Source organism: Hyperoodon ampullatus (assembly GCF_949752795.1).
Source record: "Hyperoodon ampullatus genome assembly, chromosome: 14".
NCBI classification, from domain to species: Eukaryota; Metazoa; Chordata; class Mammalia; order Artiodactyla; family Ziphiidae; genus Hyperoodon; species Hyperoodon ampullatus.
The window spans coordinates 36,975,285-36,991,140 of NC_136927.1; the positions used below are offsets into that span (position 1 = coordinate 36,975,285).

At 52.7% G+C, this 15,856-nt stretch overlaps 2 protein-coding genes across 5 annotated transcripts in view; one reads left to right on the forward strand and one right to left on the reverse strand.

Moving 5' to 3' along the window:
• On the reverse strand, positions 1–13,956 carry KNOP1 (lysine rich nucleolar protein 1). 4 transcript variants are annotated; one of them, XM_079718725.1, is made up of 5 exons: positions 13,488–13,670; positions 9,823–10,724; positions 7,754–7,822; positions 2,850–2,927; positions 1–508 (listed from the first exon to the last, which is right to left on the reverse strand). In XM_079718725.1, the coding sequence occupies exons 2-5, from the start codon at positions 10,720–10,722 to the stop codon at positions 197–199; spliced, it is 1,359 nt and encodes a 452-aa protein (XP_079574851.1). In that variant the 5' UTR covers positions 10,723–10,724; positions 13,488–13,670; the 3' UTR covers positions 1–196. The 4 variants fall into 4 exon arrangements, with proteins under 4 accessions (XP_079574851.1, XP_079574850.1, XP_079574849.1 ...); XM_079718724.1 differs by lacking the exon at positions 13,488–13,670 and adding an exon at positions 12,313–12,340; XM_079718723.1 differs by lacking the exon at positions 13,488–13,670 and adding an exon at positions 11,209–11,341.
• Positions 13,866–15,856, forward strand: part of IQCK (IQ motif containing K) — a gene marked incomplete at both ends in the record, with an annotated part of 126,178 nt that continues 124,187 nt past the window's right edge. The window contains one exon of the mRNA XM_079718726.1: positions 13,866–14,049. Coding sequence (XP_079574852.1) covers positions 13,866–14,049 — 184 coding nt within the window. The remainder of the gene's footprint in view (positions 14,050–15,856) is intronic.

Below are 15,856 nucleotides of genomic sequence, written 5' to 3' on the forward strand. Positions count from 1 at the left end.
AAGCTTCACACAGAAAAGAGTAGGTTTCAGCCACTCACATGTTCTCCTGGTTCCTGAAACGAGCTGCCCTCACCCCACTTTGTCCAAGCACATCAACATAGTTGTCCTTTATCTCTGCAGGAGTTCGATTCGAGACAACTGTCCTATGGCTTTCATCTGCGTAACAGAACCGTTCTGGGGGACAAGACAGGAGAGTTTAATCCTCAAACTTGACTGACTTGGATGCATTCCTGTCAATATAAAAGATTTTGTCCGGAGCCGTGGAGAAGCCGAGGCCGGCCCTCCGGTTGTACTTCCAGCTCACGGCCCGGTCGTAGTCCTGCTGCAGGTTCTGCTTCAGGGTGTCGGCCACCTTCTTGCTGAGGGCCATGTTGGGCCTGCCGACCATGTTAGGGGGGCGACTGAATGAAGGGGACAGATTTTTAAAGCCACCCATGAGTTTGAGAAATTTCAGTTTCTGTTCCTCATTTTCAAAGCCAGCAGTATCCCATTGGCCAAACTGAGTTCCCTGTGGTAAGAGAAAACAGGTGGTTACTTTCCTGGCTTCCAAAGCATCTTCCTTTCCCCAGCCCCCAGCCCCCAGCCTTGCCGGGGAGGATCCAGATGATCAAAGGCTTACTGCGCACCACGCAGTGCTTGCGGGCACAGCAGTGGATTATCTTAACTCCAACCAGAGCCCTGTGAGGAATACTGTTGGTTCCCACTCTCCTGATGAAGAAATGGAGGTTTGCAGCTGGACTGGGGGCACAAGCCTACTTGGTAACCCTGCTGGAACTCCATCTCGGGTCTGGCCCACACCAGAGCCCACCCTTCATACTGAGTTGCCCGTCTGCCTTCCTCCTTCTCCCCCAATTCACGGCAGACAGTACGACACACCTCACCAGCTGGCTACTCATCCATCAGCCTAAGGTTTCCGTCCTTTGGAGGGTGGAGAGGGCAAGCGGGAGTCTGAAATTCATTCCCCTTCGCAGAAGCGCTGCACTTCACAGCAGGAAAGGAGTGGAGGCCCCGGGAGGTGAAGGGTCACACGAGTCGGAGGCTGAGCTAGCCCAGGAACTCGGGGGCCCCGATTCCTGCCCAGAGCACTCTACAACCCACGCACGAGTTGGCCAGGTTTGGGAAAATGCAAGAGAGCCCCTCAGAGCAGTGGCCCAAGAGAAGACTCCCTTCCCTCCCGTGTCTGTGGCCGAGGCCAGAAACCCAGCTCCCCATGAAGACTGTGACGTCGAAGACTTAGGATTGAGCCCCGCCTGCGTCACCCTGGTCAAGTAACTTAACCCCTGAGCCTCAATGTCCTCATCTATAAAACAGGGGCCTAACAGCCCCCGACAGAGCTTCACTGAGGCTCGAATCAGGTTTTACACCAACAACTCAGAGCCCGACGCTTGGTTCGCTTTAAGTCCTCGAAAACTGGTCATCTACCCACCCCACCCCGCCAGGACTGCTGACCTCTGTGCCGCCTGGGAACTCTCCGCCTGTGAGCCAAATGCCAGCCTAGCGCTTATTTCTAGGTAGGCTTTGGGAGAACAGTAAGAACCAGTCATTGCTACAGCTAGCTGCCCTGAGTGAACTGGTGACAAGCTCTCCGAGCTTCACAGTGCCCCCAATACAGGCATTAACAACTGCTTGCCAAGCCTTCACTTTCTAGAAGGAGAGGCCACCTCTGACAGCCCCGCACCGGGTCTGAGGAGAGAGCTGCCAGAGGCTGACCAGTCCTGTGAGCCTGCTCTCACAGGGCTACCGACCCACTGAGAGGGGACCCGGTCTCAAATCCCCACCACGTGCCTCAGCAGTCAAGTGGCCCCAGGTCTCAGGAGGCAGGGCCACCTAAAGCATCCCCAGAAGATCCCAGCCCCTATGCCCCCGGACCACCCTCCTGCTGTCAGGTCCCTCCAGGTATAGCCTCTGGGCCACTGCTCTGGATGACGCTGCCTTGTTTCTGGCCTTCCTCACTCAATCATGGAATCTTATCAGCTCTGCCCAGTTCAAGAGGATGGAGAGAAAGGAGACACTAGAGGAATGACATAACAAAGCCCCATTCCATACCCCTCTGGGCCAGAGCATGAGTCCCATTTTACGGGTGTGGAAACTGAAGCTCAAAGAAGGGAAGTTACTTGCTAAAGTCTCATAACTATAGAAGGTGGCAGAGCCAGGAACTGATCTCAGGTCTTTTGATCCAAAGCAACTTGTTCTTTCCTGTGCTACACTAGGAAAGCTCAGGACAGTGTTACAAGGAGGCAAGTCCTTCCGTCATCTGGATCCTCTGTCCCCTCTCCCGAATCCACGTCGTTTAGTAACAAGTTCTCTTCTCTCCCCTCTGCCCTCTCCTCTACCCCAGTCCCCGCTGCCCCACATAAACGCCCTCCAGCAGGTCCCACCGCCCTGCCCACCGCGCCCTCCTGTCCCTCTCTTCAGCCTGACCTCGCGGTCCCCATGCCATACACTCTCCCGTGCCATCTCCTCGGGCCTGGTTTGGAAATTTCCCATCCCAACTGGACCAGAGGCCTGCCACCTCTGCCCCCGCCCCTGCCCCAGCAGCTTTCTGAGGGCACCACCCACTGCTGGGAAGAGCTCGCCATCACGTGCCCCCAGCGACTGATGACTGGGACACCCCGCCCGTCCAGAGCCAGAGACAAGGTCCAGGCTGCTTAGCTCAAGCGGCCAGCTCTCCAGGAGCGGGGCAAGCACCCCTTTCCCAAGAAAGGAAAGTAGCTCAGGACGAGCTCTGCGGAGCAGGGAGCCGGCTGGTGGGCGGGGGCTGCTTTTGGGCCAGATGGACTTGGTCTGCCGTCCCTGCAAGGTGAGGAGGAGGCGGGAGCACCCCTCTCAGAGCCCAGCGTGAAACTTACCGTCTGCTTCCTGGTGTCAGAAGCTTCCGTCCTGCCCGACTCACGATCGATCTCTTCTTGCAAGGCCTTTCGCCTCACCTGAGCAAGGGAAAGGATAGGAAAGAGCACAGTGAGACAGCCGGTTTCGAGCTTCAAACCCAGGACAGAGAGGAGGTGGGGTGGGGGGACTGGAGGGGGATGGGCAGCTTTGTTCTGCTGCAGACCGGTGGGGAGGCATTTGTCAAAAATACCCTCTAATCATGTGAGGGGCAATCCCTTGGCCTAAAACGTGCAGGCCTCATTCACCCTTCTTTTCCATTCCTTAAGAATGAATCTTCCAGCGGAACGCCCTGGCGGTCCAGTGGTTAGGACTCAGCACTCTCACTGCCGGGGCCCGAGTGGTTCAGTCCCTGGTTGGGGAACCCCATGCGCTGAGTGGTGCAGCCAAATAAATAAATAAATAAATAAATAAAAGAATGACTCTTCCTAGACACTGAAGCTTATCCACCTTTAGCATTAGAAACTCTTCTGTTTGTAAGAGCCATCTGGGGTGGAAATTTTCTCAAAACACATGCCCAAAGCCCTGCCTGTACAGAAGATATTGTAGTTAACTTTCTTGCTGACAGTATCATCTTCTAGAAAGAACACAGGCTCTGGAGTCAGGCACAGGCTAGTTTGAATCCTACCACTGCCATTAACTAGTTGTGTGGTCTTGCGTAAGTCAATTAATCTTTCTGTACCGTGGTCTATTTATCTGCAAAGAGATGGAAATATCAGCTACCTTGGAGGATAAATGGGAGACGGAGAACTGCAATACTGTGGTTTATAGTAAGAAATATATGACAAGAAATATATATATATATATATATATATATAAACTCATCCCCATTCCTGGCACAGAGTTCCAAAAACCCTAGGAATTTCCTAAGTGATGGGAACAATCAAAGTGTCCTTTGTTACGTTAATTGGGTGACTTTTGTAAGCACCTGAGGATGGGGGCTGGTTGCCAAGAGAACCAACCACCGATGAGAGGGCTGGAACTTTCAGTCCTGACCTCTGGGGAGGGGAGTGGAGGAGGAGATTGAGCTCAGCCACCAAACGGCCAATGATTTAATCAACCGTGCCTCTGTAATGAGGTCTCCACAAAAAACCAAAAGGTCAGGGTTCAGAGAGCTTCTGGGTTGGTGAACATTGGAGATTTAGGGAGTGGAGCTCTCGGAGAGGGCATGGAAGCTCCACGCTCCCTCCCACACACCTGCCCTGTGCGTCTCTTCCACCTGGCTGTCCCTGAGTTATATCCTTTTATAATAAACCAGTAATCTGGCGAGTAAAATGTTTCTCTGAGTTCTGTAAGCCACTAGCAAATTAATTGAAGCTGAGGAGGAGGTCTTTGGAACCTCTGATCTGTAGCTCTGATCAGAAGCACAGGTGACAACCTGGCCTAAGACTGGTGTCTGAACGGGGGACAGGGGTGGAGAGCAGTCTGGCGGGACTGAGCCCTTCACCTGAGCGGTCTGACGGTATCTCCAGATAGACAGCGTCAGACTGAGTTGAACTGCAGGACACCGCGTGGTGTCGGGGAATTGCTGGTTGGTGTAAGAAAGCCCCCAGCCCCACGATGAATTGTGGTGCAGAATGTAAGACAGAGTCCCTGGCACACAGCAGGGACACCTTGCACACTGTTACCAGAGAGGCTCAAGGCCACAGTCAGCGCACCAGTGACCCTGTGGTTTGATACAGAAGCTTCTAGGGCCCAAGGGCTCAGGTGTGACTTTAGCTGCTCCCAGTTTGTGGCCCCTCCTCTTCTAATCTACCACAGGCTGAAATGAGGTGACCATTCATATAGTTCAAAACTACATAAAACAGGACCTCCCTGGTGGCACAGTGGTTAAGAATCTGCCTGCCAATGCAGGGGACATGGGTTCGAGCCCTGATCCGGGAAGATCCCACATGCCGTGGAGCAACTAAGTCCATGCGCCACAACTACTGAGCCTGCGAGCCACAGCTACTGAAGCCCACGTGCCACAACTACTGAAGCCCGCGCGCCTAGAGCCCATGCTCCGCAACAAGAGAAGCCACCGCAATGAGAAGCCCATGCGCCGCAACGCCGCAACTGGAGAAAATCCGCGCACAGCAACGAAGACCCAATGCAGCCATTAAAAAAAAAAAAAAAAAAAGAAAGAAACTGCATAAAACAAATCCAAAGGGCAGCTGTAGGGATGAGAGAAATGATGGTATATTCCTATGTCAGAGTCATGCTGCTGACGGGGAACAATGTGGATGTGCACTCACTGAAGCGGAAAGCAGCTCACCAGCTAAATGAAAAAAGTGAAAAGAACAGTATACAGAGCATGATTGTACACTGCTTTAAAATCACACATACACAGTTACAAAGGAAAAATCTAGAAGGATATAACAACAAAGGGTTAACAGTGATGACTATGAGGTGGTAGCAGGGGTCCCCAACACCCGGTCCGCGGGAGGTGAGCGGCGGCCAGTGAAGCTTCATCTGCTGCTCCCCGTCGCAAAACTGGTCCCTGGTGCCAAAAAAGTTGGAGACCGCTGGGTGGTAGGATTTCAGGTTGCTTTCCCCGCCCCTATTTTTTTTTTTTAACACAATGAACTTTTTACCAGAAAAAGAAAGGGAGAGTTGTGGGGCAGAAAGCTTCACTTACATTGAGATCATCTGTCACCCAAAACAGACGTTTTCTTTAAAACCGTGAGGTATTTAATAGGCACGAATTCATAAGAAGCAAAGAGGTGGCTGTTGGGCCTTGCCCCTGTGAGCGGCGCGACACCTGGGAGAGGCGCCGAGGGCAGGGGCTGGGCCTGGACAGGTCAGGGCCCCACCTCCATTCTCCCCACCAGCCACTGCAGCCCGGGCCCCTGTCCCCAAACGATGAAGACCTGCAGGAGGCTGGGGAGACCCTGGTTCTGGGGGGCCTGCGCTCTGTGCCAGGCCCTGGACTGGGCCCTGTCAGCATCATCCTACTGAGCCTCTCCGCCCCAACTACCTCAGCCCCTCCCCTCCAGGGAGAGAGGCCCCCAACACCCTAAAGGCATTAGGAACTTCCTCGCAGCATCTTGTAGGCCCCCCTCCTTGTAGTCAGCTGCCTTGCAAGCACTCCTCCGTTTCTCTCTCCTGGAGCGGCAGGGCCACGACACGGGCCGTCCCCACATCACACCCTGTTGCTTCTGTCCAGCAATTACTGGCTGACACAGCATGAGGATGCAGGCAGGTGAACGGCTGCCACTTACAAAGCACAGGTCTCGGGCAGGCCCCTGCTGAGCGCCTCCCAAACAGCCTCGTTTGGTCTTCACAGCCACCTACATGGGGGTCCCGAGGTTAGTGACTGCCAAAGTAACCTCATTAGTAATGGCCCAAGGCTGTACCTATGTGGTTACTATGCTGTCCTGATAGGCCTGGGGGTCCAGGATCATAAAAATATCCCAATTCTAGAATGTCCAGCTCCCACACAGGATCTGGGCACAACAGAAGCAGAAGCTGGTCCACAAGAGAACAACTTCTCCTAATGCTCCTGTACAACGACTGCATTTCTATATACTAGCAATATATACAACAATAAAAATTGAACTGAAATACTATTTACAATAGCATCAAAAATATAAAATACTTAAGGAAAATTTGACAAAAGACATGCAAGACCTGTACACTGAAAACTATAAAACAATACTGAGAGAAACTAAAGACCTAAATAAATGGACAGAGATGCCATGTTTATGGATCAGAAGCCTTCATACTGTTAAGATGTCAATTCTCCCCAAATTGGTCTGTAGATTCAAGGCAATCTTTTTTTTTTCTTTGCGATACGCGGGCCTCTCACTGCTGTGGCCTCTCCCGTCGTGGAGCACAGGCTCCGGACGCACAGACCCAGCAGCCATGGCTCATGGGCCCAGCCGCTCCACGGCATGTGGGATCCCCCCAGACCGGGGCACGAACCCGCGTCCCCTGCATCGGCAGGCGGACTCCCAACCACCGCGCCACCAGGGAAGCCCAAGGCAATCTTAATCAAAATCCCAGCAGCATTTTTTGGTAGCAACCAACAAGTTAATTTTAAAATTTATACAGAAGTGCAAAGAACCTGAAATAGCCAAAGCAACTTAAAAAAGAACAAATACTAGAGACTTATACTACCTAATTTAAGACATTATATAGTTACAATAATCTAGACAATGAAGTGTTAGTGTAAAGATAGACATACAGATCAATGAAACTCAACAAGAGTCTAAAAATAGACCCACCACACACACACACACACACACACACACATACACACACACACACACACACACAAACACACACACACAGTCAACTGATTTTTTACAAAGGTGCCTAGACAATTCATGGCCCGTGGGCCATGGCCGCTGGGCCTGCACGTCCGGGGCCTGTGCTCTGCAACGGGAGAGGTCACAGCAGTGAGAGGCCTGCATACCGCAAAAAAAAACTCATCGAATTGTACACCTTAAATATGTGCAGATTCTTGTATGTCAATTATATTTAAATAAAGTTGCAAAAGACCAAAATAAATAAATAAATAAAATGATCCTGAATGGAGGCCAGGAGGTGGTGACGCGTGGGCCGGGCAGAGCACGTGCCCACTGCCTGGCTGCAGGTCACAGGGACATGTCCCTTTTTCCCCCTGCAGTGGTTATGAGGAGGACAACCTCAGCCTGGGATTCTGAAGGACCAGACAGCCCCTGAGCCAAAGTCAAGGCAATGAACAGCTCTCCCAGCATGAAGTGGGGGAGGCCACAGGCTCCCCACCACTGGAGAGGCGGCAGAGGCTGGCCTCGTTGCCTTTGGAGTCCCTGATGCCTCTGGGACCAGGATCTCGTGGCCTGGCGGGGGGAGAGTGTGCGTCTGGGGAAGGGAAGATGCCCGGGAGGACGAGGACCGGTCGTACCTGGTCTATGTGCGCCTCGTCCATGTTGCCCTTCTTTTCCAACACTACCTCCAAGTCCGTGTCTGGCTCCTGCAAAGAGGGCAGAAGGAGTAAGGCTCGAGCGGACGATGGCCTCTGCCCTGGCAGCCCAGCCGGATGAGATCGCAACAGAGTCCAGAAAAGACTCGAGACTGGAGCGCTACGCCCACAGAACACCTGCCATCCTTTCTCTTCCACGATTCTCCCCAATTCTGTCCTCAAGACTGCGGCCCTGACCTATCTGACAGATGGACGCACTAAGGCTCAGAGAGGTGAAGTGACTATCGTGAGGTCACCCCACAGCTCAGGGACAGGGCTGACACTAACCCAGGTCTCCCGACTCAGGCCTAGAGCACAACCTTTCCCGCCAGGCGTCACCTCACTTCCCAGGGTGACACCAAACCAGCAAGAGGAGAAAGGCCAAGGCCCCCATTGACAGTGGGGGAGGAGGGGCTGGCGAGGGCCAGGGAATGCAGAGGTAGGGCTGGGGGCCTGCAGCAAACCCGAATCCCCCCGGTTCTCTCCTCCATACCCCGCCCCAGCCCCCCAGCTCCGAAGTTCTGGTCGGTACCTTCTCTCCTGCCTGGACAACCAGGACAGGCTCTAACTCTGCTTCCCTGCCCCCAGCACTGGTGCATTTCACACAGCAGCTCGGGTACACCCTCAATTTACATCATGTTATATGTCAACGCCGTCTCAATTAAAAAATAATAAAACCACCTCAACTGGGCCACACCACCCGTTCCCCAGAACCCTCCAGGGGCTCCCATCTCATTTACATGGAAATCCAGACGCTGCCGGGACCCCAGCTGGCCTGGCTCTCACCACGCCGGCCTCTTTGCTCCTCCCAGGGCCTCTGCACCTGCTGCTCCCTCAGCACAGGCGGCCCCAGCCCCTCACAGGTCTCAGCTCCCACACAGAAGCCTTGCTGGGCCTGCATGGGCCATGCTCTCCCGGGCCACCCTCTCTCACTGGCCTCAGCCCCTGCGGGACCATCTGACAGTAAGATTCAGGTTGGCCACTTTCCCCTAGTCCCTCAGCAGTGACAACTGCCACGTCCTCGCTTCGGGTGTGCTCTGCCTGGTACCCCGCGTCACTGTGGTGAGCCCTGGACGGCTCTGTTCCCTCACATCGCCTGCCGAGTCCCAGTGCTCAGCCCGCCTCCTCCCTCCCCTCCCCAGTCAAGGAAGCCCGCCAAGGTGGAGAGCACATCTCTGCCATCTTCACCAGGCCGCCATCCCCTCCCTTCCTCCTGGTAACAGGGCCCCGGTATTCCTCTCAGAAACCAGCTCCCCCAGTTTCAGAGAGCGGAGTTCCAGTGGGACTGACACCCTCAGCCCCTGCCCACTGGCTTCAGATCTGGGCTTCTGGTTTGTGACCCAATTGAGATCTGGGAGAGCAGTGCTGGGACGTTCCCTGTAATAGTTTAGGAGGGGCCACCCCTCTCCTTTTGGGGGTGGCTTAACTACTATGAAGAAAGGCTGGAGATGCTGGGAGCATCTCACCACGGGGTTGGGGTGGGAAGGAACCTGACATTAAAACCAGCATTGAAAAATACAAAGCCCGGAGCTAGGGAAAGCCACACAGGCATCTCCTGCAATCTAAATCTATTTGATCCCTAAATTGTGTATCCTGAGCGCAGATAGCTATGGACATCATATTATCTCAAACTATTTGGTTCCTGAGCTTTAGATAGCAAGTGGCAAGAGTTCAGAAACACAGGGATTTATCTGAAAAGCTTATTCTGATTAATCCAGATCCTGAGTGCAGATAGTGAGAACTTGGGTAAAGTTTCGATAGCAAGGGATACCTGTATTATTGAGACTATTACACTAGCACCTGGATCCAGCTATACCTGAAGGTAGTAGCTCTCAAACCTTCTAGTTACATGTGTTGATAAATCCCCTTTTCTGACTGAAGTCAGTTTAGTCAGGGCTCTGGCAGCTAAAAAGCTGAGTGCCTGTGTGTGCGCATGCTCTCTCTCACACACACACACGCTCCCAACTTCCACCCTAGTCTCCCAAAACAGTGTGCTTCTGAAGGAAGCCTACCTCCTCCCAAGGTTCTCCTGCTACTCTGCTCTCCTGCCTCCTCTTCTTCCTCTTCAGAGCTGGCTCCTCAGTGTCTGCCTGCTCTGCCTTTTTCTTGGACTTCATTTTCTTCTTCACAGGGGCCTTGGGGTCCTCTCCTATTGGGATGTATTCTGGAGCTTCAACTTTGACTGACTTCTTTTTACTTCCTTTCCTACGGCTGCTCTCCACAGACCTGGAGAGCTCAGGGTGCCCCAGGGGGATATCTCCCTCCTGGTGGATTTTCTTTTTCTTCTTCATATTGTGTTCCCTGGGGCTCCCCTGCTTCCGTTTCTGTCCCGCGGCTGCCTGCTCAGGGACGCCACCTTTCCCAACTGAGCTAGTGTACAAAGCATCCCTGGCCTCACAGAACCAAGGGTCCCTGGCTGAGAAGGCTGCAGCTCCCTGCGCCTTCTTCTCCTTCTTGTGTTTTTTAAGCTTCTTGCCAACTCTGGTCACCTCCTCGCCCTGCCTGGGGTCTGGGGAGGTCTTCACCCTTGAGCCAGGGGACACGGACCTTCTCTTCTTCTTCTTTTCCCTACCGAGGGACTCAGATGGACCAAGTGTCTGCTTCCTGGGGCTGGGCGATGGCTCAATCCGTTTGGCACGTAACATGGTCTCAGGTTCTAGGGGCTTCTCGCAGACGGTGCTGTGACCCTTCTTTTTCTTCTTTTTCTTCATTAGAGGCATTTCGGGTGCCTGCTCTTGGACCATATCCTTCGAGGGTGATGTGGCTCTTGTGGGACAAACCTCAGCAAAATAACTGTCACTGTTTAAAACCGAGTATTGAGTCTCTGGTTCTTTAACTACCTTCTTTTTCTTCTTCTTCTTTTTCTCTGGGAGCCCAAGGCCCAGGTCTCCTTTGTGAGTCTTAGTGATCATTCCTGAAAAAAGAAGTGGTACAAGTTATCCCCATGCCAAGCCAGCCTGAGTACAATTCCACTAGGTATTACCAAAAGTCACGTTTCCTGGAGTGGATGGTCTGAAAGGTTAGGGGTTGGGAAAATGGGCATGATTCCTGTGGAGCAAAGGGAAATATGATCAAAGAAACAGAATGGAGTTTAAATCCTGACAGCCCCAGGCTGAAATCCAAGCTGCTCCCTCACCTTAAGTCAACCACCTATCCTCGCTGAGCCTTAACTTCCCCAGCTGAAAATGGGGGGAGATAACACTTCCTTCCTCAAAGAGCTGTTGGAAAGAATAAACATTAATCCATGGAAAGTGCTTGGTACATCACTGATTCCCTTTCCTAATCCCCTTCCTCAAACCTCTAAGCCTAGTCATTCTCTCCAGAAACGTACCCTGTGCCAGCCACTGAGGGCACAACTGCACTCAAGCCACAGGCCAGGCACGGCCCCTGGGGCTTACCTTTTACTGGATGAAGGGGACAGAAATCCTGAGGTCAGCTCCTCTTGCTGACTGTCACCAGAGGCAGTAACTGTGACACAATTAATCCATTCCCTTGCTTCATCTAAAGAGCGCTTCAGCTTTGCGTCTGAAAATTAACTGCCCCCGCATGCACCGAGGGTGACTTACTCTTCTAATTACCTTCCCATGTGGCTAGTAATGAGAGCAGCAGCAAGGCATGGTGAGGAGCCCCAGCTGGGGCTGAGGACGCCTGCATTCAAATGGTGACTCACATACTCTTGCCACACAGCACTGGCTTCTCCGGGCCTGAGTTTTCCTATCCATAAAAGAGGCACTGAACCAGATCAGATCAGAGGCTAGCGGGGAGGGGGGGAGGGGGAGGGGGAGGAGTGAGGAGGGGGAGGAGGGAGAGGAGGGGGAGGAGGAGGGGGAGGAGGAGGGGGAGGGGAGGAAGAGAGAAGGGAGGAAGGGGAGGAGGGGAGGAGGGGGAGGAGGCGGAGGGAGGAGGGGAGGAGGGGAGGAGGAGGAGGGGGAGGGGGAGGGGAGGGGAGGGGGAGGGGAGGGGGAGGGGAGGGGAGGGGAAGGGGAGGGGAGGGGAGGGGAGGGGGAGGGGAGGGAGACGGAGGCCACATCCAGCTGTGGGGGATCCACTGTTTTTAATTTTTCAAATAAATTGTCAACATTTAATGACTGGAGAAAGCACAGAGCAACCTTGAACACTCAGCTTTTTTTTTTTTTCCTTTGGCAGGGCTGGGTGGGGGTCAAGGAGGCGCCTATGAGAAGGGGCTGGGTCCTCAAGTACATTTCAGCTTCCTGTTGTACTACGTCTCTCACACCAGTCACCACCCCAGTTCCTGCTCCCTGGACTAGATGACCTGGTGACACTCAAGGAATCCAGAAACAAACGGCTTCTCACAGGAGCTTTGGACAGTGGGCGGGAAAGGCCAGGGAGCTTCTCCATCCTGCAGCTTTCTTCAGAGCCCAGAGGGTCCATACTGGACCTTAGTTTTAGCTGCTTCAAAGAGCCAGGCTAGGCCAGAGCTGTAGCTCAAGTTCACTCATAATTGGCTCCAGGAGCACCTGGAGAGCCAAAGGAATACTCACTCGCTTACTCCTGTCTGTCTGGTTTTCTGTTGTATTCCCAGGGCCCAGCTCTATACCTGGCACAGAGCGGGTGCTCAATAAATACTCACTGAACGAAGGAAGGAATGCTAGAGACACAGAGGTGAACAAGAGATGACTCTGCCATCAAGAAGCAGGTAGGTGTGGGTGGGAAAGACGTGTGTTAACAATGATACAGGTGATAAAAGCAAGCATAGGGGTAAGGTCAGGGTAAGAAAGGTCATCTAATCTGGCCTACCAGTTGTCAGGAAACGTTCTGAAGGACAGAGGTTTCCAGCTTGGGCAAGTGCAGGATGGTGGTGCTAGTCCCTAAGACAAAGAAACTGAGGTGGGGTGGTAGCGGGGGAGGCGAGGGCTGAAGGAGACAGGCTGGTTGGAACAGATGCCTTGAGATATCCATGTGGAGATGTTGGTGGACAGGTGGATGAGGCTCAGAGGTGACTGGGCTGACATGGGTGACGTAAATTTAGGAATATATGGATGGTAAGTAAGCCTTGAACAGAACGAGCCTGAGACAGAAACTTAAGGAATACTAACGTTTAAATGGGTGGGCTGAGGAAGAGGGGCCTGCAAAGGAGAGGGAGAAGGTGCAAACGTGGAGAGGGTGGAGTCAAGGGCACCAAGGGTGCCTCAAATGGAGGAGTGGTCTAGAGATCGAATAAGAACAAAGAAGCCAAGGAGAGGCTGTCCCCAACTTAATCCCCTTCTCTCCCCATCTCCGCCGTTCAAATCACTGTAGCATCCTCCTCTTTAGCACTGAAGATCCTTCTCTTCAAACCTGAGATCCTAAATGTATTCATTCCTTCAAGGAAAAGGGAAGAGGAAATGAACCTTACAGCTTCTCCTGCGAACGCAAATGCTTTCTCCAAAAGCGCTTTTTAAAGTCTCGCGGTAGCCTCGTGAGGCTCGGTATGAGTAACCCATCTCAGAGACGTGAAAACTGAGACTTGGAGGCTTTTAATTTACTTGCCCTGTGTGCCAAAGCCAGCAAGGGGTAAAACAGGGATTCGAAACCAGCCCGCCTAACTTCAGAGCCTGTGCTCTCCGCATAATGGCACCAACACCCCACTCCCACCGCAGGCTCACTAGCGGGAAGCAAGAGAGCCGGGAGGCGAAACTGCCTCCTCAAAGGCTCTACCGCGCCAAAGCTTCCGCACCAACACAGAAGGAGGGATTACGCCGGGTCCCGGGCCCAGCTCCAAGGCGGGAGAACTTGCTGGAGACTGCGGCCGCAGGCCAGGCCGGGGCGAGCGCACACCGGCGACGGGGGGGACTTGAATCTGAGGGTGCGGGTCGTCCTCCAGTCCCTCGGTTCTCCGCGCAAGTCCCCAGGCCCAGTCTCTAGCCCCAGCTCCGTCCTGCCTGGTAGGCGCCCTCCTCACTCACCCAAAGGCCAAACTTCCCCGCCTCCACGTGAAAACCCACTCCGCCGTGACCCGGAAGTCAATCTCGACTCGCTGGCCCGCCCCCGCAAGATGCGGTTCCTTCCGGGTCGCGGACTCGCGGGGAGCGTGGTTGCCGTGGAAACTGCAGCCATGGCGGCGCCGGGACGGGTGTCCAGCGTCTCTCAGCGCTTGGAACAGGCGCTTTCAACTGAGTCGTCCATCACCGCCAGGACGCCAGGGCCCGTCGTGTCTCCTGTGTCCCTGGATATGCGCGTCTCGCCGGGGCAAGTTGCGGAGCTGCCCGGCAAGAACCTGTGGGAGCAGATCTGCGAAGGTAGGCAGCCCGGGCCGGCCGAGAGGGGCGGGACTCGGGCGGCCAGGTGGGGCCGGCGCTTCCTGGGCGCCGACGGTGCGTCCGGCGGCTGACGCGCGAGGCCTCCTGGCAGCCTCGCCGCGGGCCCGCCGGGCTCCCCATGTTACGTAGGGGAAACAGGGGCTCTGAGAGCCTTGCCCGAGCTTAGGCAGCGCAGCCTCCAGCCTGCATCCATAGTCAGGTCGAAGGCAGGGGAAGGCGGAATAAAAGGGACCAGCTGGTGTGGGCCAGTGGTGCTCAAATCTCATTTAGTGAACAGGAAAGAATCGGTGGGACGGAAATGGGGAGCTTGTTGAAAACATAGGTTCCCAGGCCCCGCCCACAGGGCTCCTAATGGGGTGTAGGGGATCTGCACTTTGAAGGAGCACCCCAGGTAATTTTGATGTGGATAGTCTGTGGCCCACGGGTTGAGCAAGCCTGGTCTGGACAGATTTGGCTTTAATCCTCTTCTTCTAGCCTTCCTTAAAATTCGTAAGTGGAGTTTGTTTAGTTCACCTTCTTTTGTGGGCCTACATGTACCCTTGATCATGAGGCCCCACAGTACTCTTCACATACGTTGGACAGGTTAGGCATACCTCCGAGATGTTGCAGGTTGTGTTTCAGACCACAGCAATAAAGCGACTCACAGGAATTTTTTGGTTTCCTAGTGGATATAAAAGTTATGTTTACACAATACTGCAGTCTATTAAGTGCACAATAGCATTATGTCTAAAAAACACCGTATATGCCTTAGCTTAAAAATACCTTATTGCTGGGGATTTCCCTGGCTGTCCAATAGTTAGGACTCCGTGCTTTCACTGCCCAGGGCCCTGAGGGCCTGGGTTTAATCCCTGGTCGTGAAACTAAGATCCCACAAGCCCTGCAGTGAGGTCAAAAATAAATAAATAAAAACACTTTATTGCTAAAAAATGCTAACCATCATCTGAGCATTCAGTGGGTTGTAGTCTTTTTGCAATACTAATGTCAAACAGCACAGTTCACCATGACAAATGTAATAATAATGGAAAAGTTTGAAATATTTTGAGAATGTCCAAAATGTGACACAGACACAAAATGAGCAAATGCTCTTGGGAAAATGGCACTAATAGACTTGCTTGGTGCGGGGTTGCCACAAACCCTTCAATCTGTAAAAAACTCAATACCTTCTAAGTGCAATAAAGTGACACACAATAAAACAAGGTATACCTGTATTTTACTTATCCTCGGTAAAGTGAGCATAATAATGACACCTATTTCAAGGTGTTACGAGGATGCAGCTAAAGGGGCACTTCAGAAAGGGCTTAGCAAAGTGCCCGATTTACACCAAGAGCTCACTGTATATTGCTCTTAATAATGCTGGATGTTTTTTTTTCCTCCCTAAGATTGTAAATTCCTTAAGGTCAGGAACTCAGATTTTTCATTCTTGTGGCTACCATCATTACTTCAGCTGTCTGAAACAGCACTGTCCAATAGAACTTTCAAATATGGTAGCCACTAGCCACATATGGGTATTGAGCACTTGAAATATGATTAATGCAATTTGATAACTGAATTTTTTGTTTTACTTCTAATAAGTTCTAATAAACTTACACAGCTACATGTGGCTAGTGACCACTGTATTGGACAGTGCAGGTCAGTAAATGTTTGTTGAATGGAGGAAAGACTGAATGTACCAGTATATGGGACTAGGTAGAGGGAGAGAGAGCCATGAGTTGAGAGAAGTGGAAAATACAAAGGAAGAAGAGAATAATGGACTCAGAGTGGATAGATGCCCTGGAAGGCCATCTAT

Bases quoted from the DNA above. Each gene is read 5' to 3' on its own strand.
- KNOP1 (XM_079718722.1), bottom strand. From the start codon at position 13,867: ATGGCTGCAGTTTCCACGGCAACCACGCTCCCCGCGAGTCCGCGACCC. The intron at 7,823-9,822 runs GTAGGCTTCCTT...CCCTCTTTGCAG, and splicing joins CAGGAGAACCTTGGGAGGAG to GAGCCAGACACGGACTTGGA. The intron at 509-2,849 runs GTAAGTTTCACG...CTCTTACCACAG, and splicing joins CTGACACCAGGAAGCAGACG to GGAACTCAGTTTGGCCAATG.